The sequence below is a fragment of the Anser anser genome, assembly GCF_964211835.1.
Source record: "Anser anser genome assembly, chromosome: 25".
In the NCBI taxonomy this organism is placed as follows: domain Eukaryota; kingdom Metazoa; phylum Chordata; class Aves; order Anseriformes; family Anatidae; genus Anser; species Anser anser.
In genome coordinates, this window is record NC_139746.1 from 5,679,702 (window position 1) to 5,698,051 (window position 18,350).

At 43.2% G+C, this 18,350-nt stretch overlaps 1 protein-coding gene across 6 annotated transcripts in view; it reads left to right on the forward strand.

Moving 5' to 3' along the window:
* The window catches only part of DOT1L (DOT1 like histone lysine methyltransferase), a 74,858-nt gene that overhangs the window by 48,819 nt on the left and 7,689 nt on the right, over nt 1-18,350 (forward strand). The window contains exons 16-28 of one of the 6 annotated variants that reach the window (XM_083810586.1): nt 767-858; nt 3,780-3,881; nt 4,462-4,599; nt 5,261-5,386; nt 6,197-6,678; nt 6,929-7,052; nt 7,843-7,989; nt 9,074-9,200; nt 10,647-11,260; nt 11,980-12,185; nt 12,959-13,023; nt 13,508-14,479; nt 15,586-18,348. In XM_083810586.1, the coding sequence (XP_083666712.1) occupies nt 767-858; nt 3,780-3,881; nt 4,462-4,599; nt 5,261-5,386; nt 6,197-6,678; nt 6,929-7,052; nt 7,843-7,989; nt 9,074-9,200; nt 10,647-11,260; nt 11,980-12,185; nt 12,959-13,023; nt 13,508-14,479; nt 15,586-16,175 (3,785 nt within the window). In that variant the 3' untranslated portion in view covers nt 16,176-18,348. Of the gene's footprint in view, nt 1-766; nt 859-3,779; nt 3,882-4,461; nt 4,600-5,260; nt 5,387-6,196; nt 6,679-6,928; nt 7,053-7,842; nt 7,990-9,073; nt 9,201-10,646; nt 11,261-11,979; nt 12,186-12,958; nt 13,024-13,507; nt 15,142-15,585; nt 18,349-18,350 lie in introns of those variants that run through there. The other 5 variants (XM_083810583.1, XM_083810581.1, XM_083810582.1 and 2 more) reach the window with 5 other exon arrangements.

The following is an 18,350-nucleotide window of genomic DNA, read 5'->3' on the forward strand; positions in this document are numbered from 1 at the left end:
CTGTAGTGTGTTATGGTTGTGAGTGACTTCCTATTGTAGAGAAAGAGAGAGAAAAGGAGTGAGTTGGGTGTTTCCTGGGGAGCGGTGGGGGGAATGACACTTGTCTGGAGGAAACCTTGCTGCAACAGTCTGTGTAATGTCTGTTGCATGTTTTGGTTGCCTGCGATTGCAGCAGACTGGACTTAGTCATGTGGTTGGCTTCATGACGAAAGGACCCCAGGAGGGTTGGGGAGAGAGAAGGTGTTGCATAATAAGAATAAAAGGAGTGTGAGGATGAGGAGCAAGTAATCCCTGGAGAGAGAACGAATGTGGGCATGGAGCTCGTCATCTCTGTGGGGGCAGGAGGAATACAGCAAGCCCCGTCTTAGGATGCTGGGAGAACGAGTGCTGTGAGCTCAGTGCCCCTTTCAGCTGTTACAGCTAGTCTTGTATTGCTTTTACTGACAGTGCATTATAAACTGTTCAACTCCTCTTTCATCGTGCAAGCGCAGCATTAGCACCTGTCATCTTCCTCATTTTAGAGTGCAGCGTCATGACTTTCACTGGATTACCTATTAAAGGTAGCTAATGGATCCAAGAGTTCAGCTTGCACCAGAAGACAGTTTTTCAGCATGGTTTAAATTGATCCTTAATAGTTTGGTCTGCCTGAGAATCCAAACAAAAAGGAAGTGAGAGCAAGGGTGGGAGGTCAAGGGAGCAAGCAGCCTTAAATAGGAGCATTGCACTTTCTCTCACTTGAAATATCATCTCCTTGTTTCTTTCGCAGACTCTTTTAAGATCCAGTACATGCAGTTCATGGCATACATGAAAACTCCTCAGTATAAAGCAAGTCTGCAACAGTTACTGGAGCAGGAAAAGGTAGGTGTCTTTTGTTGTTCCTAAACAAAATTGCCAGCCCACCAGATATCTTAGCTGTGGGGGGAAAAAAAGGCAGAGATTGGAATTGTGTACACTTGAACACCAGTACTGCACCAGGCCAATTATAGAGACTATACCAAAGTAATAATTAGACTGAATGACTGTATGTGGGGATTTTATTGCTAACTTGGTCAGTCTTTACGTGCTTGAATTTCCTATCTGCAGACTGGGAAAATGTACCCTCTCTCTTCCCTGTGGTGCCCCCCACTTGAGAGGGCTCACTTCACTGTTTTTGTTTTTTCTTCTATTTTGACATGAAGCTGTGTGCATAAATGCAGGAAGCTGGTGTCTTGAACCCTGTCCTTTTCTCCTATTTGGGATTGGCAGCTGCTTTTCTTTAAATGTCTCGTGGGTCACAGGAACAAGAGGTGGTGGTCAACTTTTCCAGCAGTATGCACTGTCTGAATACGTTCCTGCCCTCTCCTTAGATGAGCTTTCCTGCGTGGATGCATCCTGTGATTTACCAGTAGAACTGCTCCGAGATAATTCAATTGTGCTTAATCTAGCTAAAGGTTGTAGCAGCTCTGTATAAGGGCTACCTTAAAAAAAAAAAAAAAAAAAAAAAGGAGGGGGGGAGGGGGGAAAAACTACAAACTAATTATCTGGAGTTAAATTTTCTTGTTTTTGACAGCTTTGTCTTTTCCCACTATAGGAAAGCCTAAAACAAAATCTGAATACTCTAGCATCAAGATGGTTCATTAAACTTGCAACAAATTGAAGTATGGGATTAATAAATAAATCTGTCGTATAAATGACTTAAGGATGCTTCAGTCCATTTATCAGCGTTGATAGTCTTAATATGCTAAGATTACATGGGTGGACAAAGTGTAAATTTACGAAAATGTGAGTTGTAGTACATGGAAAGGCAAAGAAAATACTGCAGCTGTGAAGTGTGTGGTGTTTTTCTTTGCTGTGGAGCCATCTCTCCAGCAGAGGGAGGAGATTTACTGCCTAAACACCTTTTCTTCTTGTATTGCCTTACCTCAGTTTTAATTGCTTTATAAATTAGTCACGATGAAAGAGACTATGCTTGCTACTTGTGTGGAGGAACATTTCCCCACAGAGCTCAACTATAACCTTTAACATCAGGCCAATTCCTGCTTTTGGTAGCTCCCATGGAAGATTTCCTTGCCTGTGAGGGTTTTCTGAAAGTGCCAGCATAAAGCTGATTTATTTTGTGGGATTTTCCATAATGGGAACTCTTTTTCCAGATGAGAAAGTTTAACTTGTTCTACCTCATTCATTACTGAGACTGGGCTGATGCTGGTGTGCTGTTCATGCAGCCTTTTTTTCTTATGGTTGTTCCCATTTATTTTCATAGTCAAACAGCACTTTGAATTTCCTTTTTTTTTCCTGAAGTAACATATTTTTTACTTCTGTGCTTGTTGTCAGAAAAGTCAGCATAAATTTGACTTAGCTTCTTGCACAGAAAATAGAATGAGGAATGATGGTGCACAAATTTTGTGCTGTATGCTGGAAGCATAACTTGAGCGTGGAAAAGCAATCACCTCATATTGGTGTCTGACAGCTGTTTCATACCTTGACATTGAAATGGGAAATTCAGTGTGAAAAGATTTTTCTTTAGTGGAGTGTTATACTGAGCAAGGCTAGTTAAACTGCACAAAAGCAGAAGCAGAACTTTTCTGGATGAGGTGCTGTTGTATATGCTATTTAATAACTCCCTCTAATGTGAGGTGTTTTTTTTAAGTACAATAAAAACGTTTTGATAATGCAGTCTTAAAATAAACAAGATGCTGTGAGCTGCTAGTTCACTTCGAGTACCCTTAGGTGGAGCTGTCAGCTCCTCCACCGCTTGTAAAGGATGAATGAAATGGCTGGTGTTGAAAGCATAAACCACTTTTTCAGCATCACCTGTGGCAGGCAGTTTAGCTTTGCAGTGACTCAACTGTTTTCCCAAGTCATTGGTGTGAATGGCAATATGAGCTGTGCGCCAGGGCCACTGTGTTTTTCGCATGTACTGGACCTGCCAGCACTGCAGCTTCACTTCATTAATGGACTGCTTGGAAGATCAACGCATTTATTTTGCCCTTGTCCTCAGCTTTCTCTGGGGCGCCAGCTCAGTTTCTGCATGATTCCTGTTTGATTTCAGCAGCAAAAGTTGGAGAAAAGTGTAATCTCCAGAACTCTTTATTCTCCCTTCACTCATCTTCCAGTTTGGAACTGAAAAACTGAGACTCCTCAGCCAGTCCAGTTCTTGCACTTTGCCGCCTGCATGGTGCGTGACCGTGAAATGAGTAAGCAAGTATCTAGTTAAGGAATGTAATGGGCAGGAAATGTTCTGCCAGTGGAAGGGTTGGGTGGCCTGCCGAAGTAATTTTGGCATTAGAAGTACAAGTGGTTTGGCTTATTTATGACTTTCCTCCCACGGCCCCCACAGTGTATTTTCAGTTACTGAGAGTCTTCCATGAGACATGGGTATTGTGTAGGAAAATTCTCAATTGGGGCTCTGGAGATTCAGATTCTGTTCCCATTTTAGTAACAGATATCGTACAGATGATCTTTTCCAGTTCCATTTCTGCTCTGTAGGATGTAATTATTACTACTACTTTACAATGTACTAGGAGGATAAGAATGATTTTAAGACTGTCCAGATTATATCTTACCATATAGCAGAAGAAACTACCCCAAAGCTCTTTTCAACCTACTGAGCTTCACCAAAGTGTTGAATACTAATAAATACAGTCTCATAGAAGTCTGAGACAGAGCTGGATTTTTTTCATAGGTTTCTACTCTGAGCACAGTCACACCCAACTTGCTGTACAAACTAGATGTAAACATCTTACCAAGAGGGATTGTGCTGCAGTTGATGCTGAGTATATATTGTCTCTTCCGTCTTCCAGGAGAAGAATGCACAGCTACTGGGGACAGCACAGCAGTTATTCACCCACTGCCAGGCACAGAAAGAGGAAATCAAACGTCTTTTTCAACAGAAACTTGATGAGGTAGCAACCCTGGTCTGGTAGAAGTGTGCTTGTTCGTCATCTGCAAGCAAATGCTTTTGATTAAAAATGAGCATGTCTAGAGTAGTCTCAAAGTGGTCTCCTTTTTGCACTAGATCATGTTAAATCACATGGAATCTTCCAATATTTGATTAGGTTTGATTTTCGTTGTTAAAATTGTTGTGTGATACTGTATCCAAGGGAAGGGGGTGACAGATCACAGCACTGTGGTATTTTAGTAAAGGATACACCCACAGCTAGTTGAACAAACTCTGTATTACAAATACAAGTTTGGAAGCATAGAAGGAAACATGGTAGCTCTACAAAAATAGAGTTGTTCTGGCTGGCAAGAAACTAAATGCCAGTTTTAGAGTTAAATTGCTGGAACAGCAGCTCCAAATAAGGTACTTCTGTCCTTTTTCCCTATCCCCTAGTGATGACGAAGTGCTTTGGAGAATGCTGGGGGGCTTCCTGGAAGCTGCAGAAGTTCTGCAGTCTTACTTTTGAATGTGACAGTTGTCTGGAATTAGTGTGTCAAGACCTTACTGAATGATCTCTTTCCCTTTCACCCTGCATGTTGTAGTTGGGCGTTAAGGCTCTGACATACAATGACCTGATTCAGGCTCAGAAGGAAATCTCTGCTCACAATCAGCAACTGAAAGAACAGACGAAACAGCTGGAGAAGGATAACAGCGAACTCAGGAACCAGAGCTTACAGCTGGTGCGTACAGTGCTTGTATTTGAGTAGCAGAGTGATGCTCCCATCCGTGTAAGGATCATGAGCTGAGGGCTGCCCCCCTCTCTAGGTATCTTAATGAATACTAATCATAATAAAAAAAAACACCCTCCAGCTGCTATAGCTTCTCTGTAACCGAGAAGAATGATTGGAAAAGAATGCAGGTGGTACTTCTTCTTGGAAACCTTTTTTTTTTTTTTTTTACTCGTAACCAGATGCTGAGGTAGCAGTTTGCTGGCCTCATTTGTGTCCCTTAAACAGTTGCACAGCTGTATGTGGGCTTGTCACTTTATCTGGATCTCTGGCAAAAAAAAAAAGTGTGTACAGCACTTGCTTTGTAGTACCCATAACTCTTATGTTTTTCATCTCAGTAACTCAAACTGTAAAGTTAGGCAAGGGAATGGAAGTTGTTAGGCTGGGTGCTAACAGTGTATTAAGAAGGAGCCAGGCCACCTCCTCCCCCATTAGACAGGGACTACAGGACCCTTTTGCGGTGGTATTTTGCTTAAGCTGAGAGGAGTTTTCAACAGGATAAGAAGTTGCTTGCAGATATCCAGACGAAAGGTCCGTGCCTTTCACCTTGTACCTTGAGTGGCGTGAAAAGTTGAAAGTTGTCTTTTGATCTGTTTATCTCATGTCTTTGCAGCTTAAAGCACGCTGTGAAGAACTGAAGCTGGATTGGTCAACATTGTCACTGGAGAACTTGCTGAAAGAGAAGCAGGCGCTGAAGAATCAGATTTCTGAGAAACAAAAGCACTGTTTGGAACTGCAGGTACAGAGCAAGAAACAACTCTAGAGTCACCAACGCAGGGTAGCTCCTGGACAAGGGGCCATTTCAGAATACTTGACTAAATAGGATACTAAGGGATAAGCTGGGTGGTTGTTTTTTCTGGAGATCAATCCTTTTGTTGGGGGAGGGGAGTGTCTGTTAGTAAGCTTGAAGAATAAGAATGTAGATGACTTTTAAACAAAGCAGGTGCTATGACCTGATTCCCTGGTAATGCTGTGGAAGAAGGAATCATGATTTATCATTAAACGTTATTTAAAAAGCATGACTGGCTTTAAAAAAAAGTCTTGCTTGTTAACATAATATGTGGCTTCATGGTAATGTCTTCTGTGTGCTCTGAAGTCTCAATTCAGGAATCATATCCCACAGAATGACACCACAGTGAAAGAAATGAAACTCCTGTGACCTGAAGAACTTTTCCTTCCTTGTGAAGTTAGTTTTAAAGCTAATCCAGCCTTTTTGCTGGATGCCTAGGCAGGGAGTGACCTTTTCCCTCAATGACTGACAATATTGAGTTACTCCGTATTCTCTGTAGACATTGAGGATATTTTACATTTTATTCCAAAATGTAAAAGGTGTTTTCTAAGCGTGTGAGCCATTCCCCTTCTCTGTACCTTTTGGTCTCAAACTTGTAATAGCACATTGAAATTTGTTCCTCAAATTGCGGGTCACTTGTTTTGCATTATTACCAGAAATGGGGTCACTTGTTCTGATAAGTATATCGAGGCAAAACTCCATGATGTGATAGAATTGTTAAGTGTGGTCTTTAATCATTGTCCTCCTCTTCATTTAAAGATCAGCATTGTGGAACTTGAGAAAAGTCAAAGACAGCAGGAGCTAATGCAGCTGAAATCATACACGCCGTCTGATGAGTCACTGTCAGTACAGCACCGCAATAAAAACCATTTGAGCCGTGATCCTGAGGCTGATCACGGCAGGTTCCAACTGGAGCTTGAATGCTCTAAATTTCCGATGCCCCACATGAATGGCATGAGCCCTGAACTGTCCATGAATGGCCATGCTACTCCCTATGAAATCCATAACACTTTTAGCAGGCCGTCCTCCAAGCAGAACACCCCTCAGTACACGACTTCTCACCTGGACCAAGAAATAGTACCTTGTACCCCAAACCACAGCAGCAGACAGAAGGCAGACAAGATGACGAGCTTGTCCTTACCTGACTATACCAGGTTTTCCCCAGCTAAAATAGCACTAAGGAGACACTTGAATCAAGACCATGCAGTCAATGGAAAAGCAACAACTAATGAGATACAGAGGTGAGAGTGATCATTTCCTAGGTTGGGAATGGAGGGGTTTGTTTATTTTAATACGTGTTTTATTTGTATTGTGGAAAAATATTTTTAAAAGTGGAGTTTTATGTACTTCAAAGTTTTCTCTCAGCAAAACCTGCAGTGCTAGCTGATCAGGTAAACAAGGTGGTATGGTACCTGGAGTTTGGTATGGGAATTCCTGGCAAAACAAAAGTACTTAGATTTGTATTCTAATGATCCTACATCTCTGTTGTAGAGCTGACCACGTCAAAGAGAATGGCCTTACGTATCCAAGCCCTGGTATTTCAAATGGCATAAAGCTGAGTCCTCAGGAAACTCGGCCCTCTTCCCCAGCGGCCTTACCAATTGCAGGCGAGAAGGTAAAAGATTTGCTTTTGCTTGAATTCAGAGACTTTACACCTTGTAGAACAAAAAGAGTTGGCCAGACTAGGAGAAGCAGACGTGCTTGGTCAGCTTGGCATGGAAAATAATATAAATTACAGTAGGTGTGGTGCAATAAAAAAGAGGAACTGGCTAGAGGAAGAGAAAATACGGTGCTCATGAAAGGCATGCTTACCTTTTGAGTCACTGGTTTGCATGTGAACTGTGCCAGTAATGCAGTAGGACTTCTTTTTGATCTGGTGTGAGTGTACTTTGACTTGAAAACTAGACTGTCTTTTGTATTAAAAAAAATAAAGTTGTCCACATTGGTCCTGCCATGAATCCTATTGGTGCTCATTTCAGAGCAAGCAGGTGCCCTCCCACGGGAGGTTACCATGGAAAAATTTCTGGCTACTCCATCTTCTGTGTACAGAGGACCTCAAGATACAAATTCTGTTAGATGAGTGTTTTTCACGGAGTGGTAACAAAGATACTAGGAAACGAGCTCACCTCAGACGTCCTTTTCCTTATGCTTAGGGGCAGTAGTAGCTTTAATTTATGTATTTCTGTGCTGTTGGATGTTGCTGTCCCAGTAGACTGACGTTGGTAACAAAGCTGCTCCGTGCATGCCTTGTCTTTGCTATATAGTTGTCACTCTTAATCATGTAATTCTGAACAGGGGGGAATAAAAAAGGACAAAATCTAAATGAGCAAGTTACCGTTAGTTTAGGATGTCTTTTCAGTAATAGCTTGCAGTTGAGAACGTTACTTTCTCTTTTGCATTTGCAGGGTTTAAGAGAGAGAACCTCTGTGAGTAATGGAGAAACTATCACCAGCCTACCTATCAGTATTCCTCTCAGCACAGTGCAGCCCAATAAACTCCCTGTTAGTATCCCTCTGGCCAGCGTAGTCCTACCTAGCCGTGTTGAGAAGGTGGTGAGTAAGGGATCATCAATGCTTTCCATGCCTAACTAAAATCACATTGGGCAGTATTGGGGTGCTGTGCACCAGAATCCATAGTGGGCTGCTAACCTTGAATGTCTAGTGCTTCGGGGGAGGCTGCTGTTGGGATGCATCCTCTTGTCTCTTAGTCGTGCTCTAGATTTTTGCTCCTGTGTCTGTGGTGGTGTTTCAGTCAGGAAGGAAAATAAAGTGCATGCCTCGAGAGGTCATAGTGTGAATGTTTGGCTTGGTGGAAAAGGTGCAGCATCTGAGAGTTTATGGCACTGGGAGCCAAGGATCCCATATGTCAACTTGTTCTTAGCCCTTGCTTTGTTGCATTACCCTGGGCGACAAATTCTGTCTCAGCTTGGTCATTGATAAATTGTTGATCTTTGTGTCCTAACTGTGTGGGATGAACCTGAACAGTACCTTTAGGTTGTAATTGCTACTGTGAGAGTGACTGCTCTGTAGCTGACTTCTCAGGTATTTAGTACAGAACCTTTGGGGCCATCTCTTTGAAATCCTGATAAACTCTTGCTACTTTCAGTGGCAGAGGAGTTTCAAAATGACTGGTCCAGTTTCTCACAAACGTTTGTAATTGTTTATTCAGCCTATCATTTCACAACCGTTGTGCCTGCTTTCAGGAAAACACCACCCTCAGACATTGTACCAGAGAACATAGTCTAATGTGTTTCATGTTCAGTTCGGGGTAGTTTGGAGCTTTGTGTATATAGGCTTGGGGACGTGATACAACCATTTGTTTTCTTTCTGCCTGTAAAACAGTGGGCTGAGGCATTTGTTCTCTGATCACAGTGCAGTTCTGCATCTAAACCTTCTGGAACAATGAGTCCGTTCTCTAATTGTATGGTATCAAGTGCGTGCTAGATACTATCACAGTGTAATCACTACTCAGTTTTGTCCCCTATGGTGATCTATGTTTTTTGAAAACGAGATAAATCTAAGACGTTTAGGAAGTAGAACCACTAATTTCTAATCTACTAATGCATGTGAATTTTGTTCTAACTAGTGACTTTTGAGTATACTTCTTGTACTAATATTCTTCTTTCTGTCCCCACAGAGAAGCACACCTAGCCCAGTTCATCAGAGCAGAGACTCATCAACACTTGAAAAGCAGATTGGTGCTAGTTCTCATAATGGTGTAAGCAATGCTGCTGGAAACAAGCCACTGGCTTTGGCTACCTCAGGTAACAGCCTCATCTATGTGAAGGTGTGCTGTCTCATCTCGAGAGCACCCGCAAATGCACGCGTCTGAGTGTTTTCTGAGCGCTTCTCAGGTCATTCAGAACAGTAGAGTGCTAGGTAAATGTATGTTTTGTAATGAGAGCAAAGAATCAGAGGTGGTGATGTTCTGAGACTGTCAAAACTGTGCCTACAGCTTGGATACATTTTAGTGCAGAGTATTAGTTTGACGTGTTTTTATCTGAACTGCAGCACCTTGCAGTTTAAGTAAGTAGTTGGTTTTGTAAACTCTTCTAAGTGGATTAAGAGATTCCTATCTCTACAGTGTTGCAAACCAGCAAAATGTTTTCCATACTATGAACTGACCTGGCTTTAAAAATTCTATTTTGCAGGATGGTGGAGTTTTTTTAATAGCAGAATTAATTTATTTAAGCAAGTCACATTGGTGTCTCATGAGCATTTGTAAAGGCACAAGTATCTGGGTAGGAAGAAATGTCAATAAGGGAGAGGGTAGGGGTACCCTTAAGTACAGACATTGCTTCTGAACTCACTCATCTGTTGAAATTGTGGCTTTTAGCTGTTCAGAATATGGAAATGTTGTGGACCGAGAAAAGTAGGTTCTGGTATACAGAAGCTGTTCTACAGCTGATCCCTCATCAGAGTGCATTTGTTCTTAATGTTTATCACCTTGAGGGGCTTCTGTTGTTTCTAGCATCTGTTTTGCAAAGAAGGGCTTGGCTGCAATTTTCTATAAAACCAAATAAATGTTAAAAAAAAAAAAAAATAAAAAAAAAAAAAAGTAAAACAATACTGTGTTCCCTTCTACCCCTTTCATTTAGGCAGCCCAGAGGCAAGACCTTACTAGAGCACTAAACCCATTTATGATATGCCATGACAAATACTTAATCCCCTTTCCAAGCTTCTTCCCACGTGGCATTCTTCTGCCACAATTTCTTTGAAGATCCCCTGTCACTTCCTAAGCCACAGCCTTTTGTCTACTTTTGAGTAGGAGGTGGGCTGTATAGATGACAGTCCCTTCTTTTTTTGAGGAAGAAATGGACTGAAATTGCTGATCTTATTTCCTTGATGATAGGAAGGAGTTGAGAGTAGAGGAGCCCTGATTTCAAGAGGTGTAGAAATTCAAAAGAAACTTTCACGAGTTCCATTTAAATACCATATAGAGCACAGGATATCTCCATATAACACATGAATTTTCCTGAATTGGGAAAAGAATAATGAAAATAATTAACACCTACCTGGAACCATCAGCACACAGAGCCATCTTCTCAACTGCACAAAGTAAAAAGCAGCTGCGCAGTTTCCCATGTAGTACACGGCTGCTGGCTGATCGAACACGGGTAGAGCTGAATCTACTCCCAGCCATCCCAGAAATCTAGCACTGTGAACTATCACTCAGCAGAAGCAATGATGTATACTTTCCCTTTCAACAGGTTTTTCTTACTCTTCTGGCTCCGTGGCAGTCAATGGAAATCTTACAAACAGCCCAGCCCATCTTAACCATAGTGTTGATCAGGCAGCTCTGGACGACTCTGGGAGTCTGTTTAACTCAGTAGGGTCTCGGAGTTCCACTCCACAACATCCTTTGCTAATGATGCAGTCAAGGAACTCTGGGCAAAACTCCCCTGCTCACCAGCACTCAACAAGCCCCAGGTTAAATGGCACCTCCCAGAGCCTGGTAGGGGTATTGCAATATGCAGATGCTCAGAAGATGTTTGCCGAAGGAACAAAGGGGGATCTTCAGTCTGATGCAGCGTTTTCAGATCCTGAGAACGAGGCCAAGAGAAGAATCATCTTTACAATCTCTCCTAATACAGGACATGTAAAACAATCCCCTTCCAACAAGCACAGTCCTCTGCCCGCGAGCGCTCGGCTGGACTGCGGCCAAGCACACGCGCAGGATGGGAAGAAGCGAGGCCGGCGGAAGAGATCCTCTACTGGGAATCTCAGCGGGAACTCCGGGGTCTCCCCTAAACGTAAATCCTTACCCACTATGTCTGGACTCTTTACTCAACCATCAGGTTCACCGCTCAATATCAACTCCATGGTAAGGGCAAAAATGAAGAGCTCAAGCAAAAGAGAAGGGCCTGGGAAATCTCTTTGAATTAGAAATAAGCTTCTACTGCTTTATTATTTGGCATACCCTCAGGTTGTCACAGTGCCAGTAGCTAGAACTGGAGTGTAGACCCCTTGTGGAAATGGCCCATCTGGGAGGCAAGAGAATTGCTGAAAGCTCGTGAACTGTTTTAGAATAGGTAGAACACCTCAGAGTTTTTTCTGTCAGAGCATTAAAAATTAAAAACAATTTATTCTCTTTTGACAAAGAGCTTGTTTTTGCAGTGAAGTTGATTTTTTTTTTTTAATCTGTAGATTAAATATTTTGAATATAGTTTAAGCTAAGATTGACTAAATAGCTTGAGTGCCAGAAGCATATGGCATTCTCACGTTAATAAGCCAGCTATACAAGTTGTGTTCATGTGATCCTGCAGTGGTAGTTTGAAAAGAAATGTGATTGTCCCATGTCTTCATTTCTGTGTTTAAACATAAAATCAAATAATGATAATATTTTTCCAAGTTACATTAAAGCTTTCATCCAGGGCGCTCTAGTGCAAGATGCTGGAGTATAACAATGGCAGCGCTAAACAAGCAGCTGTTGGCGTATCCTAAAGCTGAGCAAGTTAAGCCTGCTCTTGATATCCTTAACAAGATGCCTTTTTTCTAAAGGGATACTCTCATCCATAACTGCTTTCTTTCCTTCTTGCCCAGGTCAATAACATTAACCAGCCTTTAGAAATAACAGCCATTTCCTCTCCTGAAAACTCCCTGAAGAACTCTCCTGTTCCTTACCAGGACAATGACCAGCCCCCAGTATTGAAAAAGGAAAAGCCCCTCATTCAGACCAACGGCGTTCATTACTCTCCCCTAACGTCAGATGAAGAGCAGGGATCTGAAGATGAGCACAATAGCACCAGGTGAATATGCAGGCATAGGTTTCTGGATGAGATTTCTCAGGAAGCCGATAAAGGTGCAATAAACAGGAGAGGTGTGTTAAGCTGTCTTTGTTCCCTTTGCTTGGAGACTGATTCCATTATGCCAAGCCTCTTGTGAGACTGAAATTGTGAATAGGGAAGGTTTTTCGGCAGCAGCACTTGAATGTGGGAATCTGTTCTTCTTGCTGTGTTTGCAAGGCTGACAGAGCCTGGCCTCTGAAAGAATTATCGTAGAAACTATTTCTTTTTACTGTGTTGCTTGTAGGAGTACTGAGGCCAAGTGTGTAATTTTTAACTAAGAATCCGTCTTCCTCTCACTCCCAGTTTCAGCTTGATTCAAAATTTTTCGCTTCCTACCCCAAACTGATAATGCGTTACTCTGAAAATGGAGTACTTGCCACACTTTGCTGGCCTGTGAGGTGCAATGATTCTGTTCTTGCTCGAGGTGCTGGAAAAACAACCACTGTAGAAATGGGAGCAACAGCCAACGTCTTGTTGTGAAAGAGCGACAATGAAGTTCTCTGAACATGCACTAATCTTGGCAAAGAGCACAAATTCTGTAATAGCTTCTAGTTAGTGCTTGGTGGATTATTCTAGTGCTTTTAAATCCCTTTAGTAACATGCAGTTTTCTAGGTGACTTGGCTTTATATACTTTAGTCCACTGTTAAGAAATGAACCTGAGGGAGATATTTAAGGGTAAATGTGCAACAAAAAGATTGCAGTGAGTGCTATAACCTTTTTATTTTCCCACTAGAATTGAGAGGAAAATTGCAACAATATCATTGGAAAGCAAATCTCCACAGAAGACTGTTGAAAATGGTAAGTGTAGGGAATGTTAATTAGTTGTTTTAATGGTTGGGCTTGGGAATGGGTGGCTGCCACTGACTGACATTGTTATCAATAGCAGGCCTTTCTGTGCTGTTGAGCAGAGTGCAGTTCTGCCAGGGCTTTGCATCATAGTAATTAAGACAGGTGGCTGATAATTACAGATCTTGGGTCAGTCTTTTTGGTAGTCATGGGTCACGAAAGATTTGACCGGTTGTTTTTCACTAAGTCAGGGTTTGGGGAGGGATCTGTAGTGCAAAGGCTGAGGAAAGAGAAAATCAGCATTCTCAAACTTTTTTCAAAGCATTAAGCTAAATTTGAAGGGTTTTTAGGTGACTCGTCAAGTATTTCTGCCTTTGGATCAGAAAGAATTAAAGACTGATTAAAAATATGGGTGTTGAAGGAAAAAACAAAACTGTTCTTACTGAGCAGATTCAGTGAAAGCTGCTTTTTGATATTTATAAACCTTTCTTTCTAGGTGGCAGCTTATCTGGGAGGAAACAAGCACAAACCAACGAGAACATGAACAGCAGTAAATGGAAATCTACTTTTTCACCAATATCTGACATCAACCTGACCAAAACTACAGACAGTCCCTTGCAGTCGGTTTCATCCCTGAGCCAGAATTCGTTGTTTGCCTTCAGGCCGTCCTCTGAGGACAGCCTAGCCATTGACGCCAAGATCACAGCACATGCGAGGAAAAGCATTGCCATGCCCTCGTCTGGGGCAGATGGGCTCAGCCCTAGTACAAACTCCACCAACGGATTCGCGTACAATGGTGGACTGTCAACTGACATTGGTTTACACAGCTTTATTGATGGTGCTTCTCTTCCGCACAAGGCTTCAGACGTGACGACTTCCAACTGCTCCCTGGGTTTTCAGTCGCAGCGAAGCAAAGATGTGGGGATATCAGAAACAAATCCATTTTTGAACAAGAGGCAACTTGAAGGCCTCAGTGGCACGAAAGGAGAAGACTTAAATCGGTCAGGGGTCAAAAGCAAAGAGATGAGCGAAATAAGCATTCGTACTGGGGGTTCTTCGGAAAAAAACTCTTTGCAGCATAACGGAAAGGTCGGCAAAGGAAGGGACCGAGATGTGGAGTTTAAAAACGGCCACAACCTTTTCATTTCTGCTGCTGTTTCGTCTGGTGGCCTTCTGAATGGTAAAAGCCTTTCTACTGCTGTTTCTTCAGCAGGCAACCCAGCATCTTCTGTGCAGACGCACCATCCTTTCCTAAACACTTTGACCACTGGATCACAGTTCCCCCTTGGCCCCATGGCCTTGCAAGCAAACCTCAACTCGGTGACAAATTCCTCAGTATTGCAGTCCTTATTTAACTCGATGCCAGCTGCTGCCAGTCTGGTCCACGTGTCATCAGCTGCAACCAGACTGACTAATTCTCACACTATGGGGAACTTCTCTCCTGGGGTTACAGGTGGAACAGTTGGAGGTAGGCAGAACTCTTTCTCTGGTATAAGACAGGGCCTAAAGGAAAGTCTGACACTGCCTCTCCAGGGGTGAGACCCTTTCACTTCTGCAGGATGTGGAGCAAATCTCTCCCACATAACCCCTCTCTCTTCTCTCTCGGAAATGCTAGGATGAGTTCATTTCCCCACAGTGAAATCCCATGAGCTTTGTCTACTAGATGATCTTGTTGTATCACCTTAATGAAAGAATACACCCAGACTTTGTGATTTCATAATGTATGCTTGTTCAGATGTTGCTGTATTGGAACCAACTTAGGTCCACCTGCAGGTAAAAGATTTAACTGGTTGTGTTACCAAGCTAAGGATCTCTAACTTGTCAACTTGAGTGAAGGTTGAGATTAGGCCTTGAATGGATTTAGTATGATCCAGGAAGAGCAAAACATCACTGTCTCTTCAGAGGAAATGGTGTTGGGAATTGCGTAGCATTCTGGCTCTTGAACGGACATGAAGAGCATTTCTTTGCCAGGAAGGGCAATGCCATATGCAGCTTGCACTTCTGGGATTCTGCACAGGCTTGGCTTCTGTGGTCCAAACTGGAGACAAGCTGGCAGGACTAGAAGATAGTCTGAACCTGCCATTACTAAATGTCAAAGGCAGTTTTTCTTACCTGTCCAAAATCATTCAGGCACCATGTCGGGAAATCCTAACTCTCACATCTCTCAGCATGTAGATTTGCTGGAAATGCAGTCTCCCCTCTGCTGCCCTGTAAGTGGGAAAGCAGGAGGGTGGGGAGGGAAGAGCAGCAGTTTGAGTCTTCAGATAAACAACTCTAGAGACCACGTAATCTCATCAAAAGTCTGCCTGTGCGATATAGAACTGACAGTTCTTGGGTCTGACCGTTTGTCCTCGTGGCATTTAGAGGTTGGCAGTAGGAAAGGTAAGTGAAACCTTTTGTACCTCCTGGCCTGCACCATTATCTCTCATTGCTTGCTGCCTTCTCATGCTGCATATTTTTGTATGGGGCCATAACTACTATAATTTTGCTTTTTTTTTGTTTTTTGTTTCTCTTGTCACTTGCGACTGTACAAAGCCCATCTGTTGAAGCTGAGTTTTTCTCTCCTGTTTGCAGGTATTTTTAACCATGCGGTGCCTTCTGCCTCCTCTCCTCATCAATTTGGAGCCAGTTTCAGCAGCAGTGCTGTCTCTAGCAGCACAGTGCTAAGCTTAAACCCTCTGCAGGCTGTTGCCAGCACGTCATCCTCATCCTTCCCACCCCCCTCCTCTAATTTAGTAACATCTAGTGAGAATAGATCTGCTCAGCACCTCAACAGAGCGCCAGTGCAATCTGTTTTCCATTCCCCCCCGCCCCCTCCTAACGTTTCCTTGCCCCCACCTCCTCCATTACTTGCTTCTAACCCTGAGCCTGCGCTTCTGCAGAACCTACCATCTCTCCCACCTGGCGATGCTTTTTTGCCATCCTCTTCTGCTGCTTCTGTCCAATCTGCTAATGCTTCTTTGTCTATTAAGCTAGCCTCTCTCCAGCACAAAACCTCCCGCCCCTCCTTTACAGTCCATCACCCGCCTCTGCCCCGCTTGGCGCTGGCACAGTCCGCGCCCATGATCACGCAGTCCAACGCAGCTGGCACGTCCGCTATGTGGGTTACACTTGGCATGCAGTCTCCTTATGCTTCGCACCTTTCTGGGGTTAAGCCACGATAAAGAGCTTGCTTAGCTAACAGTTCTTATTTTGTAAGGTAAGGCTAGAGGAAAAAAACAAAACCAAAACAATCAGGAGTTTTGTGCAAGATGCTGAATGATGCTTCTTCCTTTTCAGAGATAGGGTGGGGATGGGCTCTGTGAAACAAACCTCTAAAATGTGGGAAGCAAATAATGTCACGGCAGAGGGTGAAGAGGCTTAATGCTCTCTGTTCTGGGAGTCAGGATTTCTCGACAAGGAGTGCTCACAGTGGTAACTCTGGTCTGTCTCATCTGACATTAGGATTATGTTCAGGTTGGGATCATTTCTTGAAAATGTTTACTTCTGAAGATCAGTTATCAGGAGGAAGTCCTATTTTTAAGTAAGGTTTTTATACAGTTGTTGGCAGTGGTTGTTGCCTACTTTGATTCCCCCTTGTCCTCTTCTTGCCTTCCAACACAGACTGTTGCTTCTTCCACAAGTCCATGTTCGCATAGCATTAGGATGCGTGATGCTGCTGCTTTGTGACTCTGGCAACGTGGTGGTCTTGTTTTCATTGTCAGTCAATAACAGCTGCTCTCAGTCATAAAGTTAAAAAATCTCCAGGTTACAAGCTGCAGCTTTGTCTTGGAGTGCAAATGCACTGGTCTTGCACTGCAGTCAATGTGCCCCCTGCATCACTGGAAAACACAATCACAGGTAGCAAAGCGTTATAATCTGAATTAGAATAAACCAAGAAGGCCTTGTTATCTGCACACTGCAGCATTATTGGACTTGACTGCTAGGGCTAACAGTAACAGTCTCCATCAGATGCTGTATTTATGCTCATTTGGCAATCACTGACTTTCTGGGCAGACGTGAATGAGATGATAGGGAACATGCAGGGTTCACTGCGGTCCATGCTTCATAAGGGCTGGGGCTGCAGAAGAGAGGAGGGTCTCTGGAGACTGTGTGCGTTTTTACTGAAGCAGTATTTAAATGCCTTTAGAGCAACTCCAGGATAAAGTGTACCACCACAGAGTTGGGTACTGTTGTTATGAAAATACTCTGTGGCATCGTGATGTAACAGCTCGTGACTGCAAAGTTAAATCAGTATGTTAGGGCCCAGAGCTTGCTCCATGTTTTTCTTGTAGGTCTTTGATGTTGTTGCTGTTCACTGATACCAAAGCTACATAAAATCTATGGTTGGATACTCTTTGCTGCTTATAAAACATATGCCTCAATTACGGTATCCCTGAGAGATTCTTTTGACTGTGCATTGTTTATAGTGTCTTCATCACGTAATTGCTTCACAGACACGAACTTAGTCTTGTTAGGCTTTTGTGAGGCAGGTAAGTATCCCCTATACGACAAGTGAGGGCGAGGAGGAGTTCAGTGATGTCCCTGTGTGCCTGCAGGGTGACAGGATGATGGGGTCACAGGGTGGGCTTTTGAAGACCCTGGTTAGAAACAAGCTCGGGGCCAAGGCCGAGGAGGATTAGATGTGGGACTTTGTACACCTGAGCGACTCGGGAGAGCGGTGTGGAAGTCTGCTGAAGCAGATGCCTTGCCTGGAGTGGGGGTCATGCTGGGCTGGACTCCATGCCATCGTATGTGATGGGTCCTGCCGCAGCAAGTCTCGGAGCAAAATAGGCAAGGCACAAAAGTGAAGTTCAGCGCAAGGCAGCTGGATGTCTAAAACTGGACTGCGGAGCAGAGGGGCAGAAGTAATGCTCCTTAGGAAATGGTTTGTGAGACAAATGTATCATAGTTGGGGTCCTGCTCCGGGTGACATAGGTGAAATATTTGAGCGTTTTCATTGGCCTTAATCTGAACACGTGTGCTCGAAGTCTTTGCAGAACTGAGGCTGAAATCTGGAACGGGACTAAAATAATCTGCTTTGTTTCTCCTAACATTTCTCCCCCAAGGTAGTAACAAATACAAAGTGGATTAATGTGTGCTAAAAAAGGTGAACTCCCGAGGGGGAGAACAAACGCTTTTTTTCCTCACTCGTTGAGGTCAGTCACACAAGGACAGAGTTCAACATGGTTGAATGTTGGAAGCGTCTTGTCTGTCTGATTGTGGTTGGGTCGAGACAAGAATTGTGCCTTCTTCACTGGCTGACGAGGTCTCGGAGCAGTGTAGAAATGATTGACGCATCTAACACACTGTAGATTTTGTCACTTATTTAGATGAGTCTCTTCCTCTCCTCCTGTTGT